This window comes from Vicia villosa, linkage group LG2 (genome assembly GCF_029867415.1).
Source record: "Vicia villosa cultivar HV-30 ecotype Madison, WI linkage group LG2, Vvil1.0, whole genome shotgun sequence".
NCBI lineage: Eukaryota > Viridiplantae > Streptophyta > Magnoliopsida > Fabales > Fabaceae > Vicia > Vicia villosa.
Genome location: NC_081181.1, coordinates 202,060,509 through 202,084,856, shown reverse-complemented (window position 1 = coordinate 202,084,856; position 24,348 = coordinate 202,060,509). Strand labels below are relative to the sequence as shown.

General features: G+C 34.7%; 3 protein-coding genes across 3 annotated transcripts; 2 read left to right on the top strand and 1 right to left on the bottom strand.

Moving 5' to 3' along the window:
• The first annotated feature begins 8,788 nt into the window (after positions 1 to 8,788).
• Positions 8,789 to 13,500, top strand: LOC131653635 (DDRGK domain-containing protein 1-like). Its single transcript, XM_058923883.1, has 8 exons — positions 8,789 to 9,014; positions 9,103 to 9,211; positions 9,342 to 9,445; positions 10,754 to 10,855; positions 10,939 to 11,097; positions 11,616 to 11,672; positions 12,520 to 12,556; positions 13,012 to 13,500. Exons 1-8 carry the CDS (start codon positions 8,895 to 8,897, stop codon positions 13,215 to 13,217), a joined length of 894 nt encoding a protein of 297 aa, XP_058779866.1. The 5' UTR covers positions 8,789 to 8,894; the 3' UTR covers positions 13,218 to 13,500.
• A 4,112-nt stretch (positions 13,501 to 17,612) lies between these two features.
• LOC131653633 (COBRA-like protein 10) lies at positions 17,613 to 20,082 on the top strand. The gene is made up of 2 exons (XM_058923880.1): positions 17,613 to 18,267; positions 18,389 to 20,082. The coding sequence occupies exons 1-2, from the start codon at positions 17,691 to 17,693 to the stop codon at positions 19,801 to 19,803; spliced, it is 1,992 nt and encodes a 663-aa protein (XP_058779863.1). The 5' UTR covers positions 17,613 to 17,690; the 3' UTR covers positions 19,804 to 20,082.
• A 94-nt stretch (positions 20,083 to 20,176) lies between these two features.
• Positions 20,177 to 24,044, bottom strand: LOC131653634 (uncharacterized). The gene is made up of 11 exons (XM_058923881.1): positions 23,764 to 24,044; positions 23,168 to 23,263; positions 22,708 to 22,811; positions 22,226 to 22,488; positions 22,019 to 22,141; positions 21,809 to 21,897; positions 21,554 to 21,659; positions 21,338 to 21,435; positions 20,874 to 21,134; positions 20,598 to 20,681; positions 20,177 to 20,500 (listed from the first exon to the last, which is right to left on the bottom strand). The coding sequence occupies exons 1-11, from the start codon at positions 23,851 to 23,853 to the stop codon at positions 20,486 to 20,488; spliced, it is 1,329 nt and encodes a 442-aa protein (XP_058779864.1). The 5' UTR covers positions 23,854 to 24,044; the 3' UTR covers positions 20,177 to 20,485.
• Positions 24,045 to 24,348: the final 304 nt, after the last annotated feature.

Below are 24,348 nucleotides of genomic sequence, written 5' to 3'. Positions count from 1 at the left end.
TTGGATCTTTTTTGGAGGGCTTGATAGATTTTTTTAACGCCCTCGAGGTTGGCATTGATGGTGGCCGATTCTCCCTAAAGATTGTGATATTTGAGCTTAAAGTGCACTGGCAAGGCTACAATGTCCAACATGGATGCAAAATGTCACCTTAGGAGACAATTATAAGAACTCGTGCAAGAAACAACAAATAATTGTGAATTGATCGTGTATATGTCCTTCCCATTGCCTACGGAGACCATCAACTTCCCATAGTCCCAAGGACGAGTGGTTGTTCCATTAAATGCTTGGAGGTCAGAGCCTTCGTAAGACCATAATCTTCCTCGATCAAGGCCCATATTCTTGAACAACTCAAAGTACATAATATCTCACAAGCTACCGCCATCAATGAGGATTTAGGAGACGTCAAACTGCTAGACTATATTTGTGATTACTAGGGGAAATTTCACTGAGGACACCTTCAACCTTCTCCGAGTCCCGCAACCCTAATACGAGTCTGTCAAAAATCTTTTTTGACGTACCTACATCCTTTCCGTGGATGCCTGACATCTCGATGATTTTCCTTTCCATGGTCCCTTGGAGGGGAGATTTGATCGGGGTGCTCCTCCATTGTTGGGGGGCGATGTACATTAATTTTCCTTTGCTAGCCTCCTTGTTATCGCTGCTAGTCCCAACATATGCACTTTTTGAGGGAGATTTACCTTTATATGATTCCTCCATATCTCTCTTCCCCCCTTTGACGTATTCGTTCAATCAAACCCTCTTAATTATCCCCTCGATAACATCCTTCATCAAAATGAAATCATTGATGGTGTAGCTGTGACTCTTGTGAAAGGGGTAATATTTCTCTTTATCAGCGCGAAATATTTTCCTAACGGAGAAAAATGTCAAACTCATCCCTTCCGAAATTTGGTGTTGGTGTAGTCCTGGTAAATCTTCTCCCCAAAATTAACCAGAGGGATGTACTTGTTATACCATCTTTCGATACCTCAGCGAGACTCGTTTCGACGCTAATGGGACTCCATCTTGGCTAAGCGACTAGAGAAGGTAAACTGAAGCGGTATTTTTGAAGCGTATGTCCAACTTTTCTTCTAATACCATGTAAGACTCAACCATGGTCACTGTTGTAGCGGTAAAGCGGCAAGCAACAAAAGTTTTGGAAATATTTATCCAGGAATTTATCGTGTCCACAGAGATTAGTGATATCAAACTGCCATTCAACAGTTTCCGCAGTTATGAGTTTAGATTAAATGGGTTTTAAGTAAAAATGGATAGTATAACATATGAACATAAAATAAATACATTCTTGATAGAGAATAGCTTATCTGGATTGAATCTAAACTAATCCTCACAAATTTAGATTTATCACTCCGTTGAACTCAATCTACAATACTCATCAGAATCACCACATACCTCTCACATCAATGTCCATTTCTGCAACACCGACGAGAGTTCAACTATATTGCTCTTTCGACGATGTCTCAACCGATCAAACAACACAGAAGCATTAAACTCCGATATCATGTGGATGTTAACCCCAAATCCTATGTCTAGAATCTAGAACTAACAGGTATTCTCCTAATCAAGATTCACGAAGCATATTTCTAATACAACATAAATTCGAAGCGATTAAGCAAAAAGATCAGAAAAACACCGATTAAGATTTGTAAAACAAACTTATACAACTAGTAGAAAAAGTAACAAACATCCATGTGTTTAGAGTAATTTACATACAAACTCAACAAAATAGAAATACAAAGAAAAGAAGAAAACCAAACATCTCACGGTTTATCATCGCCGATTGATGAGAAATCAACTCCCGAATAATCCATTTGCAAGTCCCAAATGTTGTTTCCAAGCTAAATCTACCAAAAATGGAAGGTTGATGAGTTGGGGTTCAAAAATACCTAAAACATAACCTAAAAATTGTGTTTTTGGCCCTTAAAACGTTTTCTGTCAGCACCGCTTCGCCCGACGGCTCAACGCAACAACTTTTCACATTTTTTGGTCAGCCAGGCTCGCCCGGCGAACCCAAAATTCGCCCGGCGGAACACACTAGAAACATCAAAAATTCTGCACTATTTCGTCCATAACTTCAGAATCGTAACTCCGATTTGCGTCCGGTTCGAAGCGTTGGAAAGCTTATTCAATGCTCTATATAACTATGAATAAATATCAATGCTTGAATATCTACAAAAATGATATGAAAACAATTAAACTCAATGATATTTACACGATAATGAAATATATACACTATAACGTAAACTATATCAAATATTGACTAAAGTTGAGGTTTATTGATGTAAAACAAATGAATTAAGCCGATGAGTGCTAATTATTCACACTCAAATTTACAACAATTTAGCACTCATCAAACTCTCTCCAACTTAAACTTGTCTGTCCCTAAACAAGAATCAACTAACTTAAGGAAACCAACGCAAAAATCCAAATATCACAAATTAACAAGTTTTGAAAAACAGAAACAAATGTATGGCTCAAATGCAAAATGGTACACACAAAGTAAATACTTACCACTAAACTACAATGATAACATAAATATGACACAAATGCTAAATACAAAGAATATACCAAACATTCTAAAACAACACTAGTTCAAAAATGAATCACACCTAACACACAATCATCAATAGATGAAAAACACAAAATGGGGTATTTTCACTCATCCAACAAACTTGTAAACAAAAAACTAAATTATGCAACCATCCAAAAATCATGTTGAAAACATAAAAACAAGAATCACAAGGAATTTTCAAGGTTGTAATGTGGTCGGGTGAACAAACAAGGGATAATTCCTAAGGCTAATCGAAACAAAAAATTGCCCAAAGCTAAGGGAGTGATCAACTCACAAAAGTTCAAACACAAAATTTCAATCAAACTTCTTCATAATCCCAAATTTCTCAAACCAATCACCTACTTATTAACACAACATTATTCCATACTCTTTTTGTTTTTTTTCTTTCAAAACTTTTCTCTTTTTTTCTTTCTTTTTCTTTTCACTTCTTTTTCACATTTTTTTTCTTTTCTTTTCACAACCTCATAATCAATCAACCAAAAAGCAAGTAAACATTCTCTCCCCAACTTGAATTCAACCATATTATCAAAGTGTGAATACTCCCTACTTTCTAAGGCAAGGCAAAAATTCAAACCAAAAATCATGGTTGAGGGTTCAAGAAAACAAAGAATCAACATCCATACAAAAATGAGAACCAAACACTCATAGACAAGCATTTAGCAAAAACAACATGGACATTGACAAAAAGGCTCAAAAGGGATACTAATGATCACACACTCACAAGGTGAATTGATTATTTGGCCAAGGTAGTTGTGCTCAAAATAGAACAAAAATGCCTTGATCACTTTCTTGCATTTAAATAGTCAACACAAACAAAAGATTAAGCATAATAAAATCCAATTAAAACAAGAGTTGTGGTCTCCAGCATATGTGAACAATGGAAAGCTACCTCACAAAAAAGGGTAGGAACTAAAGTGATTCACAAGCGAACAAGTATACAAAAGAATGAATGACTTAGAAATTGTAAAAAGCCTAAGTAACATGAATATGCTATAGTATAGAAAGCTATAAACACATACCTTGAACGTGTACAAAACTTTAACAAATTCATTACCATACACTCGCAAGTCGAAATGATCAAACTTTGGAAATCACCTCAAATTCCTCAAGCTACTCAAAACAAGCTCAAAGACAAACACACAACTATTAATATATACAAACTAAAAGACCAAATGAAATTGTCTAAACAAATTTAAAAGTGAAGATATGAAATTTAAGAACTGGTCAGATCTAAATTTGTTTAGACAATTGCATCACACTACCTAAACTAAACACAAACTAAAAAGAATAAACATGCTTGTTTTACGTCGTAAGCTCGACGCTGTTATTTAAGAACGTTCCTTAAAGTTACTTCCGCCCGGCTATTCCTAACCACACACAAACAAACGTGAAAGGAAACAAACAATACTATAACAAATTTACAAGTATAGAAAACATGTGCAAGTATAGTAAACATGTACGCAAATATCAATATAAACAAGTGAGAATATTATGTGCGATATATTCAAAACTCAAAACCAAGAGACTATTGCGATGCAAGTTCAATAAAACACCAATCCCCGGCAACGGCGCCATTTTGTTGTAGCGGTAAAGCGGCAAGCAACAAAAGTTTTGGAAATATTTATCCGAGAATTCATCGTTTCCACATAGATTAGTGATATCAAACTGCCGTTCAACAGTTTCCGCAGGTATGAGTTTAGATTAAATGGGTTTTAAGTAAAAATGGAAAATATAACATATGAACATAAAATAAATACATTCTCGATAAAGAATAGCTTATCTGGTTTGAATCTAAACTAATCCTCACAAATTTAGATTTATCACTCTGTTGAACTCAATCTACAATACTCATCAGAATCACCACATACCTCTCACATCAATATCCATTTCTGCAACACCGACGAGAGTTCAACTATATTGCTCTTTCGACGATGTCTCAACCGATCGATCAACACATAAGCATTAAACTCCGATATCATGTGGATGTTAACCCCAAATCCTATGTCTATAATCTAGAACTAACAGGTATTCTCCTAATCAAGATTCACGAAGAATATTTCTAATACAGCATAAATCCGAAGCGATTAAGCAAAAAGATCAGAAAAACACCGTTAAGATTTGTAAAACAAACTTTATACAACTAGTAGAAAGAGTAACAAACATCCATGTGTTTAGAGTAATTTACATACAAACTCAACAAAATAGAAATACAAAGAATAGAAAAGAAGAAAACCAAACATCTCACGGTTTATCATCGCCGATTGATGAGAAATCAACTCCCGAATCATCCATTTGCAAGTCCCAAATGTTGTTTCCAAGCTAAATCTACCAAAAATGGAAGGTTGATGAGTTGGGGTTCAAAAATACCCAAAACATAACCTAAAAATTGTGTTTTTGGCCCTTAAAACGTTTTCTGTCAGCACCGCTTCGTCCGGCGGCAAAATGGCTTCGCCCGGCGGCTCAACACAGTAACTTTTCACATTTTTCGGTCAGTCAGGTTCGCTCGGCGAGCCCAAAATTCGCCCGGCAGAACACACCAGAAACAACAAAAATTCGGCACTGTTTCAGCCATAATTTGAGAACCGTAACTCCGATTTGCGCCCGGTTCGAAGCGTTGGAAAGCTTATTCAATGCTCTATCTAACTATGAATAAATATCAATGCTTGAATACCTATAAAAATGAGATGAAAACAATTAAACTCAATGATATTTACACGATAACGCAATATATACACTATAACGTAAACTATATCAAATATTGACTAAAGTTGAGGTTTATTGATGTAAAACAAATGAATTAAGCCAATGAGTGCTAATTATTCACACTCAAATTTACAACAATTTAGCACTCATCAGCAACCAACTGTTGGATGGTCTTCACTTTCTTCCTCTATATCTTCGACTTGAAAAAATGATCCCTTAGGAGGCCATTCTCATATATCCAACACTGAAGGTCAAGGAAAATAAATTACATTTAGATGCTTTGTCATTGCTGAAGTAGTTCGGCCGCTCATTAATGAGTTTGACGTGCTCGTCGGGGTCTCCCTTTACATCATATTCGCCTAACTTAGGCGGCTTCTCCATAGATTGTGGTACTTTACTTTCCAAAATACTGAAAGACAGTGGATGCTTCGACTGTACCTTTCCTAGTCGATTTTCTTCTTGAGCTGGGGAAGGAGTTAGGTTTCCTCCGTCTCTCCCGAGACTTTGGGGAGGAGCCTGTTGCTTCCTACTGCTGTGCTAATCTCTCAACTTAGAAACTCCGCCTTTCTTTGTCTCAACCGGCTCCGGGACGACAATGTGAGTCTTTCTTGATACAACCATTTGAATAATGTTTCCATGAGGAGGAGCATTGTGGAGGCTCTTTTCGAGGCATTTGATCCTTTCTTCGAATGCGTGTGAATTTTACTGTCAAACGAGGTTGTACTTACTATTTAACAATTTGTTTGCACATATTATTCAACAATCTGTCCGTGCCTTTCAAACCGAGGGTTGCTTGTAACACCTAAAGGCCAAATTATGCTGCCAGTTGCAAGATGAAAGGTGGAACAAAAGGTTCGATAGGAAGAACTTGAACTGACCGACTATCTAAGAAGCCTAGATCAAATATGGATGCAATGGAATCGCCATTCGAGGATTTAAAAGTCCTTGTAGAGGAGGTAGATACAGTTGATTGATTGTTGCTAGAGCAACATCAACAACTTCTCGCGCGGTGGAAGATCGAGTAACTTTTAAACCAGCCATTACTAGAAGTTGTAAGAACTAAAGATTTGGAATTTCGAGGAATTGAAATCGAGATTATGCTTGATGGGATCGAATGCGATAGATCTCCATGTTCAATTCTAAATGCTCATAGTTTGATGATCTAAGGAGGTTATGAATTAACAATTTGGAGAACGAACTTGAAATCGTGAAAATCGTAGAAATTAGATGTCAATTCCCACAGAAGACACCACTATTTTGTTCTGGAACTAAAAATGTATTGAGAAGTAATGGTGATGGTGGATCAAAGCTTCAGATGCGGTGGATAGGGGGCTGGTTTGCAAGATTAGCATTTTTAATGCTTAAGTCAGTATGCGAGGGAGAAGAGGGATATGAAATTGTGTTTGAAACTTGTTATATGAATTTAGTGCCTTACTTATAATAGTAGAAATGACATAACAAACTCACTATTAATTAGAAGTGAATTACAGAGAGCTGTTGAATGCACTTGCAGCTGAGATCATTGTCATCATCATACGAAGAATACTATTTCCTCAGAGTGTCCAGTCAACATCAACATGATCGACCCAAAACAAAAGAACTATTACATTTCTATGATTTTTAATTCATGAGACTATGTCTATTATCCGTGTTGGCGGTCTATATATTCACCATTACTTAAAAGAGGAGTTTGATTATTCAAACTCATCTCTATTGCACTTAGAATGCTTGTTTATTTGTACATATAGTCTTTTGGAATTTGATTTCGGATTTCACATTGGGTTCACTAGGTTGTGCTTTTGTGTGTAACTACCTGCTTTGCATTTAGCTCTTCATTACTTTTGTTTTAATTTGCTTTATTATAATTTTCATTTAAAATTGATATGTGGTTGCTGAATCAGATTTATGATCTCAAATTTCTTTATACTTCCTTTATCTTTTTATGATATTTTCACTTGCTTATAAAACACAACTCTCATATTATTCTTTTCCCTTTCTCAGCATTACAAGACTAAGACAATAATTAGGATTAGACAACTTTTAGAACTTAAATTTCTTTCATTTGATTGATTGGATTCATTTTCAATCTTATAAAAAAACCTTGATACTTTGCTTTTATATCATTTCAGGACTCATGATATCTGTTATTAAAATTTTCCTACATGTTATTAATTTTTTTTCCTTTTTCAGATGCCATCATCTAAATTATTAGAACACTAATATGCAGAACACAAATAGCCACATTAAATAGAGAAAAACTGCATGGATATCAAATTAAATCTTTAGTGTTAAACAACTAATACAAAGAGTGTAAAATTTAAATTTATTTATTTTTAATTGGATTTATGAGTAGATGTGAATGAGTAGGAGAGAAAAAAATATTTTTGTTTTTTAATTAAGAAAAAATTATGATAGATTATTTGTAAAGCTATATTTATATTTGTTTTGCATGTATTTTTTTCATTAAACAAATAAAACTAGGGACTAATATTATAAATTTTATTTTATTTATTTTAATTTTTTTTAGAAATATTTTCAAAGTTGAAAATGGACTAATATTGCTAGGGGTGCTCGCGGTGCGGTTTGGGCGGTTTTGACGAAAAAAATCATCCGAACCGCAAGAGAAAAAATAGTGCGGTTTGGTTTGGTTCGGTTGGCTTTAAAAAAAAATCCGAACCAAACCAAACCAAACTAATGCGGTTTGGTTCGGTTCGGTTGGTTCGGTTTTTTACAAATATTTTATTGAGCCATACATACACATATAGATGATAACATAATTTTGTATTTATACATTCATACACTATCAAATAACAACAAAACTCGTCATATTTTGACAACAATTTTCCATTTAATATGTAAACATTAAATTAGACAAAAGTAGAATATTAGACATAAATTAATAGCATAAAACAATATAAAAATTATTATAACGAAACCAAAAAAATAGAAGAGACGAAAGATTAGTGAAAGTGAGAAAGAAAAAAAGTGTTGAGAGATTAGAGAATATGTGATAAAAACGAAACTGAAATACGGAACATTTACATAAAAATGAGAAGGTGAAAAAGAAAGAATATAAGAGAGTAGAGATTATAGAAGAAGAGGGAAGATGTATGTGGCAAAGAAGATGCGATAATGTTATTAGAGATTTTAGAAGATCGGGACTGAAATTATATGTGTAAAGATGAGAAAATTGTTCGTAATCATAATGTTAATGTATAATAAGTTTAAGTTTGGGTTGGATGTGAGTTAGTAAAATTTAGGTTGTAACATAGTGCGGTTTGATTCGGTTTGGTTCGGTTTACAAAATACAAACCGCAAACCGAACCGAACCGTGCGGTTTTGTAAAAACTGACCCAAACTAATCCGAACCAAATGCGGTTTTTTGCGGTTTCGGTTTGGTTTGGTTTGGTTTACGGTTTTCTATTGGGTTGGTTTGATTTTGATCACCCCTAAATATTGCAATAAAGTTTTATTTTATACTCTTTTGAGAAACACTTTCACAGTTGAGAAATCAATTCCGAGAGAAATAAAAGAAAGAAGAGGAAGAAGAACAACGCGAACCGCAAAGAGATCGATAGCGTTTCGTTTCTTTGCATCAACAATGGATGAACTACTCGTAGCTATACTCTCGATGCTTTTTCTTGCAGCACTAATCCCTCTCTATCTATGGAAGCGCCATCACGATTCTCGATCTTCCTCTTCCAACGAAGAGCCTCAACAGGTTTGCAATTCCCAAACCAAAACCCTAATTTCACCACATTTATTCAAGAAAATTCGAATTCTTAGTTCAATCGTGAATAAATCATCAGGCTCCTCAGAGAGAAACCGTCGTTCGTGCCACCGCTACTCGCCGCATGCGGAGAAGACCGGCTGCATCTGGAGCTAGCACTTCGTCGGCTCAGCCTGCAACGCAACAAGGTTCCTGCCTCCTTGTTCCTCATATAGTTCGTTTGATTTTGTTTTACTTTTTCGTTAGATTTGAGTAAATGATCAAATTAATCCGTGAAATGTGCTTGATTGAAGTGATAAACTGTATACATTTGAACAGAGTCTGCGGATGAAAGTGACAATGAAGGTGCTGGTGATGACTATGAGGCCAAAGCATCAAAGAAAAAGGAAATCAAAAGGCAAGAGAGGGAAGCTCGGCGGCAGGTATTCTTTCTTTATATCATGTTAATTCTGGTTCATTCTTTTACTGTTAGTATTATTAATCTATTAAAGAAAGGTACTATGATATACATTTGACTGGCTTCTTGTTATTTGCAATGTCTTTGTAACCTCTGTTCCAAAGAGCATAGTAATTTGAATTTGACTATCAAATTATCAAATTAACCCTATCAAATTAACCTCTGTTATGAATAGAAACTTGGCTTGGCAACCTATCAAATTAACCCATAGGAATGCTCTTCCAAAAACCAATTAAAAACCGGAGGAATTGGTCATGAATGGGTTTCGAAAAACAAAAGGAAATTATTTTAGATGAAAAGGGAACAAAAGAGGAAGGAATGGAGTAGCAGAGATAACCCAAATTAAGAGAACTGAAAAATAGTATTATTGATTGAAAATGAAACTATTACATCTCACGGAAAATATTCCAAATGAATTCCCCTTTCCCCTCATATTCCCCTTATAACAGAAACCAGTCACACAATTAATTTCCCCTCTTCCCCTTTGCCACGTCACATTCCTCCTCTCCTCATTCCTATATTTTCCTAATAAAGCTACCCACAAAGTGGGCTTGAGTAGCTGATGTGCTATTTGCCCTTTTGGGCCCACTATCACAATTTGAGTCTTAACAGTTGTTGCTTCCCTTAGCCGAGGTTGAGACCCTTTCCCTTTCTTTTAACTCATTAACATTGAGAGTGTCATCAAAATCCTTCTTGGTGGATTTTTTTACTGTTATTTGTTGCAGCTGCGGGTGCCAGCAACAACTTTCTTCTGGCCACACTCTCTTGAGGTAAAAAACCAAAGCCTTTTTGTTTACCAAAGCCCTTCACTCAGATGACCCCATGTCAAAAATTAAAATCTGTCGTGTACAGTACACAACCGTGTACAAAAGTACTGATAACAGAACACAAAAACAAGCGTGAGAGAACAGGTGCAAGTCCTAAAATGGCATTAGTAATTTAATTTTGTTCTCAGGTCATAACTCAATATTAAAAATGGGCAATGATTAAACAACCATATATTGCCGCCACCATGACTCTACATAAAGCAGTACCCTATTGCTTAGTGCTCTAAGACTACAAAATAATTTGACAATACTAGTAATCAATTATGTCGTCAATTTGTTGTTTTTTTTTTTATTTATTTGAAATCAATATTAGCTTTTTCATTGGTTAAATGACCAGTTGGTTTTTTCAAGATGTATGTATTCCTACTCGTTATTTGATGCGGGAAAGGGGACCATTTTTTTTAAAGTTAAGTAGTTGATTAGATTTTGGTCCATCTTTTTGAAAGGCTGAAGAAGCTACCCGAGATTCAAAGCAGTCAAAACAGGACCGTTATTCAGAAATGCGGAGGTTGAAGGATGAGGAGCGTGAGGCACAGGAGCGTAAGTTGGTGAGTCAATATCCTTGTTCTGATTTAATCTTAGGATGGGCTTTCTTATGGTCTGTTGATTGGAAAAGCACATGTTCATGTAGGAAGAGGAAGCCAAAGCTCAAAAGGCTAAGGAAGAGGAAGCTGCTGCATTTGAATTTGAGAAGTGGAAAGGCGAATTTTCAGTTGATGATGAGGGTACACTTGAAGAGGAGCAGGATAAAACTGAAGACTTGCTTGCCAATTTTGTTGAGTATATAAAGGTTATTTTCTGATTTGTACTTTCTATATCCTTAGGGTCTAGTTGGAGAGGAACGGAGGGGAGGGATTATTATTTTTAGTGGTTTGGTGCTTTTTCTTTTTTGATGGGAAAGGAGGGGAAGGTAGGGAATCCAAATCTCTCCTAAGCTCATTTTAGCTCCCCTTCAAAATGGGGGAATTTGGAAGGGAGAGAATACTTGTTATAATTTAGACTTAAATAGCCCTGTACTTAATATGACATGAAATATTATAAGAGTGAAAATGTAATTTCACATTTTCCCTCCATTAAAACCTCTCCGCCTCCCCCTGTCGAACAAAACACAAATCATTTTAAAATCTCTCCCTTTCTCTCCTGCCCGCCCCTTGAACCATAGAGACTCTTTACGTGTTTTTTTCCTAATAAGTTGTCCAAAGTTTATTTATTTCCCTAGGGCCTTGAAACCTAATGAAAATGAGTTAGGATTATATTTGTAACTATGTGGGATGCTTTATAACTATTCAATTTTGTGTAATCATTCAGAAGCACAAATGTGTTCCCTTAGAAGATCTTGCTGCAGAATTTAAATTGCGTACACAGGTATTTTTTTCCATTCTTTTCCTTTATCGGAATCATCCAATCTATTCCCTCTACCACCTCTTATTTTTTTAAATTGTTTTTTGCTTCTAATTTATGGGAGCCACAGTGTAACAGAGTAAGAAATTCTGCTATGCTATTATGTTTTTTGATTTATATGATAGATATTTTGCATTTTGTTTGACTTTTCTATTTATATATTTAGTTGTAGGAGTGTTTAGCAGTGTTGAAAGAAAACAAGTGTAGATAGAAAGGGAAAACAAGGGTGCTATAATAGAGAGACCATAGTAGTCGAGTAATATACAGAGATTGGTTATATACAGTTATTCACACAATGAGTTATCTCTCTGTTTATATTAACAAATGTGACTAGTATTACACACGGACTTGGTACTCCATAAGCCATTAGCCACGTGGATCACTTACCGCCATCCCATCAAAATCTATTTTCTTTTCCCTAAAGTTATAGAATTTACTCCTCTGTTCCAAATGCAAAACTGGGGTTTCTGGTTGGGAAAGCCTTGGCACCTATTTGAGTCTCAATAATGAATATACATAAATAATTTCTAGAATGTTTATATAAAAGGATAAAGAAACAGTCTCTTTAGTTCGGGATTATGTAAGCATAAGATACAACAAAATCAAATCTGAACCATATTACAATGGAATGATATCTCAACAACTTTATAATTTTACTGGTGTTAAGCTGACTGGTCAGATCCTTTTCTTAGGTTTCTAAGTAGTGTAACCCTATTTACAGTTTGTTTGGCACTATATCAATTTCTTATATCTGAGTGATAGATTTTTCAACTACGGGCTTCTTATTTTATGACATCATAAACTGATGCAGGAATGTATCAATCGCATTGCATCTCTGGAAAGTATGGGTAAGAGCCTTTCCTGTATCCTTTCTTTTAAATTACCATCAAAAGAAGTAAGTATTACACTCCCCCTGTTTTATTGTTCATTTTAGATTTTGTTTTCTCCATCACCAACTACTCCTTTTGAACTCATATACAGCCAATTTACCATGTTAGATTAGATGGCCATGTCATTGACAAGTGCTTCAGTAAGTTGAAGAAATCTTTGACATGATTGAGACTGCCAATTTTTTAATTTATAATTTATATCCCATTGTTGCAAGCCATGGACTGTCCATACTCTTATTGATTTTACTTAGAAGTTTCCTACAAATTGGATAGGTTTTATCGCTGCCTACTCTCTAAGCATCTATATAGGTCTTATGATTCTTATTATTATTTTTTATTTACCAAGTTGAAGTTTTTTTTATTACTTGTGCAATCTGGTAACGAACATAAACATTTATTTATTTATGTGACAGGCCGGCTTTCGGGTGTCATGGATGATAGGGGGAAATTCATTTACATCTCACAAGAAGAGATGAAAGCTGTTGCTGATTATATTAAGCGTCAAGGGAGGGTTAGCATTTCCCACTTAGCTAGTAAATCAAACCAGTTCATTGATTTAGAGCCAAAGACTCATTATAACGAGGACATAAGTAACATGGAGGAGATAACTGTCAACTGACATGGTTTTTTTGGCTTATGGGCGAAGGAAAATCTTGTGATGTACATATAAAAGAAAGTGTACTAATATGGTAATTAGGATCTGGTACATGACTTTGAACAGCCTTAGCAGATTACTCCAATTTCAGATATTTCTGCCAAAAATATAGTTACTGTATCTAGAATGTTATTCCATATTTTTGTCTTCAGAACAATTTTACTATCAGGGTTTGCTCGTTCCATGTAGTTTCTCAATTAGTTTGAAACTTTAAACAAAATGGAAGTAGAGCATGTTAAACAAGAGACATTCATACCTCAGTTCTTAACCTGGTTGCTTCCTCTCCATAGCAAGATGTTGTATGAAATAATGCTTTATAACTATTCCCACCTTTAATATAGTCTTGTACTGTCAAGAAAAAAACCTGTAAGAAATTTTAATATTGGGCATAAAAATTTCCTGTTCACTATAACAATGACTTGAATATATTCCTATTCTCAAACAATGACTTGAATTTTATCAGTCATGTACAAAGTGCTTCCTCTCCATAGCAAGATGTTGTATGCAATTATGCTTTATAACTATTCCCACCTTTAATATAGTCTTGTACTGTCAAGAAAAAAAACCTGTAAGAAATTTTAATATTGGGCATAAAAATTTCCTGTTCACTATAACAATGACTTGAATATATTCCTGTTCTGAAACAATGACTTGAATTTTATCAGTCATGTACAAAGTGCTAGAGATTGACGAGAAGAACTAAAAATGGAGTTCAGTTTTCCAAAGTTTCTAAAGTGTAAAAATCAATATTGTTTTTGTATGTTTGTAGATAATCAATGGTTTTATTAAGAAAAAAAATCAAATTATGAATATTATAAAAATATTGACTTAATTACAGTTTTGGTCCTCCTATTTTCTCGGATTCACGAAATTGGTCTCCCTATTTTAAATTTAAACAGTTTTGGTCCCCCTATTTTATATTTAAACAATTTTGGTCCCCTTTCATACTTTTTTATTTAAAATTAACGATATTTTCACTTTTTAAATGACAAATTAGACAAATCATCACATATAAACTTATTATTAAATTTCGTAGATAAAAATATAAGTTAAAAAATTAAAAATCTCATCGATTTTCTTTGAAAAAATATGAGAGGAGACTAAAACTGTTTAAATATAAAATAGGGGACTAAAATTGTTTGAATTTAAAATAAGGGGACTAAATTCGTGAATGAAACAAAATAGGGGGACCAAAATTGTAATTTAGCAAAAAAATATAAGAGATTGAGGATTGATTGTATGTGAAATTGGGGACCGGATTTTCTAACTTTAAGGCGGTAAAGTTAATCTAACTTTTAGCTATTACCAACCATTAGATCAATCACATGTGACATGTATTCTTACAATAGATTGAAAAATGGACTAATACACAAAAACATATTAACTTCAGCTTCTGCGTTTGCTCCACTGCCACAACTTGTTGCACAAAATCATATTCATAGTAATCAATTCTAACCACCGCATCCACACCACTGTGTCCTCCGTGTGCCTCTGCCATCATTCACCACCATCTACTATTACCTTTGGATTTTTGCTCTCTTCATGTTAACAAAAACTAAAAGGTGCTTACGAATCACAAATGAAATCATTTTCAATTAATGGAACAAAAACTAAGAGGTAATTTCTTTCAATTAATGGAACAAAAACTAAGAGGTGCTTACGAATCACAAACGAAATCATTTTTTTTGAATCAAAGGATATATTAATTCAAAAAACTATTTACACAGGGCGATCGCAACCGATCCAGCCCCAAAGACAAACCAACAACGAAATATAAAAATTAGCCTCTAGACCATAAGCATGGCTAGATGCTTCATAAATGTCCTATTCTTCCAAATTCTATACACCAAAGCATCTATAATCTCTTTCAATATACTGTTACTATTCCTATCATTCCAAAAAACCTTCGCATTTCTGTACTTCCAAGTGTGGTAGATGGTTTTCGTAGCGGCACACTTGAGAATAATGCTCTTCCAACCTCTCCCTTTGCACCACTTGACCAGCCAATCAAGCTCCTCCTTCCGGTTAGAGGGCTGGTGCAGAATCTGAATCCAATTGAGGACACTACACCAAATGTGTTTTGTACCTGGGCAAGAAAAAAACATATGGTGGGTAGTCTCCACTTTCTGGCAGAACACACAGTAGGGGTTGTCAATCAACTTGAATCTATGCAGTCTCTCTTTTGTGGCCAGTCTATCATGGCACGCAAGCCAGAGAATAAATTGGGCATGGGGCCTCGCCAGATTGTTCTACAACATCTTGCACCAAGATACATTAGGCTCTTCATTTTTTATAACAAGATAAACATCCTTCAGTTTGAACTTGTCCCCTTGCATAACACTTAGCACTTGTTGGTACTCCTCCTCCTGTTTGAGGATCATCTTCAAATGTAATCATTTTCAATTAATGCAACAAAAGCTAAGAGGTGCTTACGAATCACAAACACTTGTATGCTACTAAGACACTGTAAGAGTGGATCATGTAGATAATGATGAAAATTTAGCAGATCCTTTTATGAACGGAATAAATAGAGAGAAAATTCGTAATACATCTAAGAAGATGAGACTAATGTATTTAGATAACTGAGTTACTCATGATGATAACTCAATCTAAAAGACAAGACATACCAAGAATTGATTTTAATGAGTAGTAACAAGTTGTGAGTAATATGAGATGATCATGCTAGTATAAATATAAGAAGCATGAATCATGAACCGATAAGAGAATGAGATGATAGAAACTTTTAATTAAATTTATACTCTGTATGAGTATAGTACCAAGCTAAAAGAGTACTCTTAGTAGACTCACACGTGTGATTGTGAAACTTAGGCCTATTCTTATAAAATTTTGAGGTGAGATTTCTAGAGCCTTCATTAAACTAGGATTGACGTGCTTGGCCATTAAATCACATACTAATAGAATATATTCTAATAAAAGGTAATGAGTGTGTTTAATGTCTAAGATAGAGTTCAAGACTATGATTCACTCTTGTTGAATAAGAATCCTAGTTACCATGCAAAGGTTCAAGTCATATACTTCTCTGTTGATGCACAATCTTAGAAACATTTGACGTTACTTCTGGAACACTTATTAAATTCAAATGATGGATTGTTGGAACTTAAAAGATAAATTGACTTGAAATTGGTAAGAAATAAGTATGAGGATGAACTATTGTGTGAAAATATAAATTAGAAAAATTTCCTTAAAGTCTCATATTGGAGGGATAACCCATTTTAGTAATGCTTATATAAAGGAGAGTCGACTTTTGAGGTGAGCCCCAAGGGGTACACAATTTTGCAAAAGGGAGCAAGTGCACACCACCAAAAATCATCATACCCACGCTCCAGCCGCCGTTTTCCATTCATCCAGGTCGACTTAGTTTGGTTTGGCCTAGACTTAAGCTTTGGTGATGCATTATTTTTTGGTCGGCAAATTTAATTAATATTATTCTTTTATTAAATGTGTTGTTCTCATCTGTTGCATTAATTGTTGTCCGAAATATAACACTGAAATTAAGTGGGACAATCTGATTCTCTCACAAGGAAATCACATATACATATCTTCTAACCTCTTATCCCCGTACCCCCGTAAGCTCTCAACTCTACAATAAATCTTAAAGCATCTGATAGCCTTTAATCAGAAGCAATTGTTATGTATTATACTTTTAACAAGTACACATTGTAAAATGAATAATTTAACGACTAATAATGCAAATAGAATGTCACATAAATGATCCATTTTAGAAAACAACATAAAAAAACCAATTCAAAATAAAGGTCAAAATTTTATTAGAAATGTATTTTTTTACTTTAATTATTAAGATATTTCTTAAAAAAACATATTAACTAAATTCTCTTCATAAAATACAATAATAATAATAATAATAATAACTTTTTGACAAATATTATTAAAATTAGTATAATCAAGAATATTTTGTTTGATTAAAAAACAACCTTATTGTATTCCTTCATGAACAACCAAATTACTAAATTTAGCTTAATTAACTAATACACAAAAACCATCATAATTGGTTCATGTCACCTTATTTTTCGAGGAAAAATAGTTATTTGTTCAAACTATAACTCATCATAATTTAGCAAGAAAGTTCACATAAAAGTAACAACACAGTTCATTACTAACTTTCTTTTCTTTCCTTACAACAACCAAAAACAAATTACATTATTAATACAAACAACCTTAAAAACACAATCTCCAAATATAGCAAACAAATTTACCTGTCCTTCCGAAACAAACGCTAAAACTAGTGGAACATAGCTTTCACCATCACCTTTCTCTTCCAATTTTCCCTCTACATCATATAAATAAAACATAACATAACATTCTCTTCTCCCTATAGTTTTTCCTTCTTCAGCCGCGGCGTATTACCGCGGCCGTAACCATTTCTTCACACCTTAAAAACCAAAAAAAAAACAAAGCATGAAATTTATTAAGGAAGCAAAGACTTCCTCGTATAAAACATTTCTCTTAATATTCTCATTGTTGTTTTTGTTGTCCGGTTTCGATATCTGTCATGGACAAGATGATGTTGCAGCACCGCCACCGCCCGTGGCTGAACTCGACAACTGCGACGGAATATTTCTAACGTATGCTTTAACTGGAAGGGAGAAGGAATATCCGCACGTGAAAAACGTGACGAAACAAGCGTGGGCGTTTAAAGCCGAAGTGTCTTTGATGAATGTTGGAGATGAGGAACTTAAAGATTGGAAGATGTATATTGGGTTTCAGCATAGGGAGATTCTTGTTTCCGCGGATGGAGCTGTTCCGGTTGACTCGGAGGATTTTCCGGCCGAGGTAGGGAATGGGACTACAATTGCTGGAAATCCTATGACAGATTTGAAAACTGCCATTGAAACAGCTGGTGATTATAATCAAATGGCTGTTAGGGTTAAGATGAGTGGAACTCAGTTTGGACTTGGTGCAAGTGCTACTCCTATGCCTAAAACTATTAAGCTTATGAATGATGGCTTCAAATGCCCTCAACCTGGTCGTAGAGGTATTTTATCTTTTGTTTTTTTATCTCTTCTTGCATGCATGCATGCATGCATGTCTGTTATTCGGCTGATACGTAAATAAAATCGGTTACAATTTAATTTATATTATGGATCATTTCGCAGGTTCAAGAATGTTTGTATGCTGCAAGAAGGACCCAAAAGTTAAAGCTAAACTGAATAAGAAAACAAAGTTCCTTCCCCGTCGCTATGGCGATCTAACCATATCTTACGATGTTCTTCAAGCCTTCCACACGAGCTACTACGCGCAAGTAACCATAGACAACAATCATCCATTAGGTCGTCTCGATCATTGGAACATAACATGGGAATGGCAAAAGGGAGAATTCATTAACACTCTAAAAGGTGCTTATGCTCGCATAAAAGACCCTTCGGAATGTTTATACGGTCCGGCCGGAAGATACTACGGTGACTTAGATTTCTCGACGGTTGCAAACTGTCAAAAGAAACCTATTCTCTCCGATCTTCCGACTGAAAGAGCAGAAGATGAAAAAGTTGGTAAAATACCTTGGTGTTGTAGGAATGGTACTGTTTTACCACCTATTATGGATAAGAACAAAGCAAGATCAATTTTTCAGTTGCAAGTTTTCAAAATACCACCTGATGATAACAGAACAGCACTTACACCACCAATGAAATGGCATATTGATGGAGTTATTAACCCTAAATACGCATGTGGACCACCAATTAGGGTTGATGCACAACAATTTCCTGATCCTAGTGGACTTACAGCAATTTCAACAGCTGTTGCAAGTTGGCAGGTAGTTTGCAACATTACGAAACCGAAGCCGAAAGAAAATCGGTGTTGCGTTTCGTTCTCGGCTTTCTATAACGAATCTGCTATCCCCTGTAACACATGTGCTTGTGGAGGTTGCGATGATACAAGGAAATGTAATCCTAACGCTTCGCCTTTACTTCTTCCACCTGACGCACTTCTCGTCCCTTTCGAGAACCGAACGGTAAAGGCACGCGCTTGGGCAAAACTCAAACACATGCGCGTTCCAAGTAAGTTACCTTGTGGAGATAATTGTCCTGTTAGTATTAACTGGCATGTAAGTTCAGATCATAAGGAGGGATGGACAGCTAGGATAACACTTTTCAATTGGGAGAATTTCGGCTTCGACGATTGGTTCGCCGCACTTAAGTTCGACAGGTCTTTCGAAGATTTTCAAGATGTTTATTCGTTTAACGGGACGAGAATTCCCGGTATCAGAACCATTTTCTTTCAAGGACTTAAAGGGTTGAATTACTTAGCAGGAGAAACTAATGGAACTCGCGCAAAAGATCCAAGGGTGCCCGGGAAACAACAATCAGTGGTTTCTTTTCACAAGAAATACACTAAAGAATTCAACGTCGTGCGCGACGCTTTTCCTTCTAAGGTGTTCTTCAATGGAATGGAATGTTCACTTCCTCCACATAGACCTGCTAAAGGTTCAGGACATAAATCTTCTATCAGCATCATTGCAGTCATTTTCACAGCATTTATGACATTCTTGCTCACAACAGATCGCTTTTTCTGAGTTTTTGTCGATAATCGGTTGGAAACTGTGGCTTTGGTAAGAACTGCATTTCGTGTCTCATCATCAAGACGGTGTGTGTGTGCCTATAACAGATCACATAATGAGTGATGCATCTTTTTGTGTAAAAGTACATAACAGTATATATGATCTGATACAAGATTGAGTGGAACTTTAAAAAGTTCAGTACATATCTAGTTCATATTACAAAGTAGATGGCCTTTTTGTGTATCTATTATTAGTTTAAGTTGATAGCTTAATTTTTCTCTTTTTTAACTGTCATCAATATCTTTGATTTTCTCATGCGATTTGAATTCGAAATTCGAAATTTTGGACGGGGAGAGGACTAATGTTTATAAAAACTTCAACCATAATATTTTAACCTTTTATAAACTTTCATACAATCACAAATATGTTACAAATTACAATGTTTGTACAACATTCTATTTTCATACACAATTTCACTTGCTTTTTTTTTGGATACAGAACAAGATAATAAGAAATGAAATGAATTTAACATACAACAGTTTAATAGGGGAATTTAATCGGAAACTTTAATCAATTCTGTAAATCACGGTCCAAATTTGAATGACTCCATTATTGTCTCCCAAGGAACAATATTGACAGCATGCAAGAAGCATCGCATCATTTAATCGTCCCAAATGGAGAAAATATATTTTTGGTGCTAAGCTTTCTTGGCCTGCAGCAGTTAAAAATTTACTTCTATATTTAGTATATAATCAGTTTAAGAAATTGCATTAAACATATTAAAGATTATGACGTATCGAAAGCATTACCTTTTTCAAATATTTTTTGTGAAGCTTCATAGCCTCGATACAAGCCTTTTTGGCATCTAGATTTCCTGTTGTGTCATTCAATATCTGCGGAATATTATACGCTAAATATCAGAGAAACGGAGAAACAAAAACATCTTTATGAAATGGATGAAGAAGCATTGAATTTCATATAGCTTGTTTATGAAATAGGTAAAATAAAATATTTCATTCTATTTGTATCAATGATTGCTAGATCTAATTCAATGCAACTTACGGTAAAAATGTCACGTGACTAACCTTGACAACATCATCCAAGCCTCGCGCTTCATGGAGTAGTGTTGTACTTTTATCTTTCAACACACTGGCAACAAGGAAAACTGATATAGGAAGAGGAGTATCGGTATTCTTTGCTCCATTTTTCAAATTTTCTCTCTCATATTTTCCACATTGTCGGATTGACTTTGCTTTTCCTTTGATGCCCGCAGCTTTTTCTGAAGCTGTTTGAGCTTCTTCATACATCAAGAACATGTGAGGATCATATTCTAGAGCCCACATCATCTGTTAAAAATTTGACTATTAAGTCACTATTTTACAAAGATTCTCAGAAAAATCGCAAAATACCGAAAGATTCTCAGAAAAATCGCACACACACACACCATCACGCACATCTATAATCCATGAATACCGAAAGAAACTCAATGAACCTTCATTTGAGAAAATGTAATAGAATATATACAAAATGAACAAGAAGCCAAACACACCTCCCATAGATACAATGAATCACAAAAGGAAAATTCTCGACGAAACTGAACCATTAGCATCCGAAAAGCAAATACATAGTCACCTCCACCAATATGTTCTGTGCTCCAAAATTAAAAGACAAGAATGACAAAAAATCCATCCAATTAGAGTTAGAAAATTCTATTCCATATTTGACCATAAATAATTAATAGAAAAATACATATGCAATAAAATACCTATATGTTTATGAAGTTTTGGATCAATAACTTGAGTAATTGAAGCCAAATTACTAAGTTGAGCCTCCACCCCAAGAGTGCGACCAGTGCATCTGAAATTTCCTCGCTTGAAAAATTCAAGAACACAAATCATAAGAAATTGAGAAAAAGCTGAATGTATGAAAAACTATTAACAATTTGTATCATCAAGCATAAGTCATAAATGGTCCAAAAAGAAATAAAAGATAAAAGAGAGCATAGAGATAAGATGTTTACAAGTCTGCGCATCAGACGCTCAAAGCACCAAAATGCGTCTGCTTCGTCATCAAGAAGAATTATCATTGGGGAGCATAGGTCACTCATTCCTGTTAAGAATTGTGAAATGTTAAAACGGGAAGCTTAAAGAAATTGCATATGGTGTTTCGAACATTTTTATTTTTTGCAAGTTTGCAAGATTAAATGGAATAGTCATGCAAAAAACTATACCTTGACCGTACCCAACTTCTTTATCTATCCAAGCATAAACAACAAGAATATCCCATAGCTTTGACAAGTTTTCTTGCTTCTCATAAAAAACCATTGTCCTATCAGTGCGAACCACATCAAGACCTGAAATGTGTTACATATATGCATAAAAATTAATTACCATAAAATTTCAGAAATATAATATTGCACAACACAAAATTCACACACCGATTTGATGGAGAGTTAACATCCACTGGATCAGTTTCTTGTCTGTCACATTTTCTAAATTATTTGCAGAATTTATACTTGAAAGCCTATTATCATCTTGAGGAAGTACAGTTAATCCATTGGCTGTGTTGGTTTCTGGCAAAACCAATGGATCTGGAATCGGCTGGCCATCATCGGTAATTACAGGTGATGTGATAAATCTACCACTTCCAACAAGAGGAAACAATTGGCGACATTCTTCTTTCCATGTAGCATATTGCCTCCTGAAATCATAAACATAAAAGTGAAATTTAAGTAAAGATTTCTTAGATCTAAAATTCAGAAACAACGGGTCATAAGTTACACAGTATTACTCAAAGGTCTCAGAGGTCGAATAATTTAAAGCAGTTGAACCATGACTCAGAGGTGTCACCCATACAATGCTCTTTTGTTTTTTTTTTTTTAAAACATTGGAACAATTATGAAATCGAAAAACTGACTACCTTCGGCGCTGTCTTATTTGATCTCTTTCGTCAAATGTACTCTTCGGGTCGTAGCAACCAAGTAGAAATTCCCAAACTTCTCCCCTAATTGATGGATGGACTCCCTGGTTCAAAATTTTCACAAATTAAACACCAACCAACAACAACCACGCGTTATCCTACAAAGTGGGGTCGGCTACATGTATCAACTTTCACATAATGTTCTATCCAAGACCATGCTTCTACCCAAATCGTTAATCTCGAGATCCAACCAACAAGAATGTATATATAAATATAAATTCCTGTCTCTCTAAACTTAAACAGACAAGCAAACCACACTCTTCAATAACTTTAGGGGTAGGAAAACCAATAACACGATCATCACGGCACATACATTGTTAAAGATCAGACATATTTTTCCATCAAACTACGATTCACTATTGAACACATTGAAAAAGACAGACAATGTAAGAGCAAATACCCCTCGGTAGATTCGTCTCAAAGTCTTGCCGATATCCAGATATCCTTCTTGCGAAAACGCAGCATGCCATTTTCTCGGACTTAGTGTCTTACCAGGCTGAACCATGTAACAAAAATCAAGAAGTTAAAAATAAAACAACAACACACAATCATTATGAGACAGAAAATCCAAATAAATTTACAAGTCATCATCTCAACTCAAGGCAAACAATTTTCTGTTAAGGCATAAAATCGTCAAATAGATTTACATCATATAATGTTTCTTAAGACAAAAACCCAACAAGGACACTTAATCATTCCATATTTTTATCATGATCCAAGGTAAATTACCAACATAACATTCAGATTTAATTCTCAATTTATTACAACTATCTAATGAAGCAATCAAGCAATTAGATTACTGTCTATGAATCAAATTTCACCAACAAAACCATATCAATGATCCAAAACCACAATCTATCCCACAAAATGAACAAAATTTTCTATCAGCTATCAACTCAACAAGCTCAACATAGTTACATTGCTCATACAAGACTAACAACACCAATTCCAATAAACCCAGAAACAAAAATCAAAACTTTGGAACAAAAAGCAGACCTTGATCTTAAATCGAGAAATGGGCACATCGGTGCAATCAGGGCGAGTTTGGTAGAAAGAATCAGCTGAAACTCCTGGATCTCTCCACATCACAATCAACTGAAAGAGTTCTGAGGAAGAAGAGAAACCGAAAAATGGATGATTTATAGGAACAAAAACGTGTAAAGTAACAAGAAATTGGAACCTTTTTGAAAAGATCAAGCAGACCCAGAAATGAAAGTTGTCAACTCAAGAGAATGGGACCTTATACACTCAACAAGAAAAAGGAGAAAAGAAATTATATGAATATGATCAAAGACTCTTTCAAAACTTTTTAATTTTATGTTTCTTTTTAATAAAATTATTATATACTTTTAACTTTTAATTTATTAAGTATTTACTTTAATTTATTCTTTGCTTTAAAAAATATATATAAAGTCAAAGATATAATTTTTTTATAAATTGAGTATTAAATTAGGTGTTAAAAACGAGTTAAATTAATGAGTAAGGAGAGTTAGAGTTGTTCATAAGTTTTAAATGAGTCGAGTTTAAGCTAATAAAAAAAGTTTTTTGTCAAATTCGAATTGAGTTGTCAATTTGACTCAT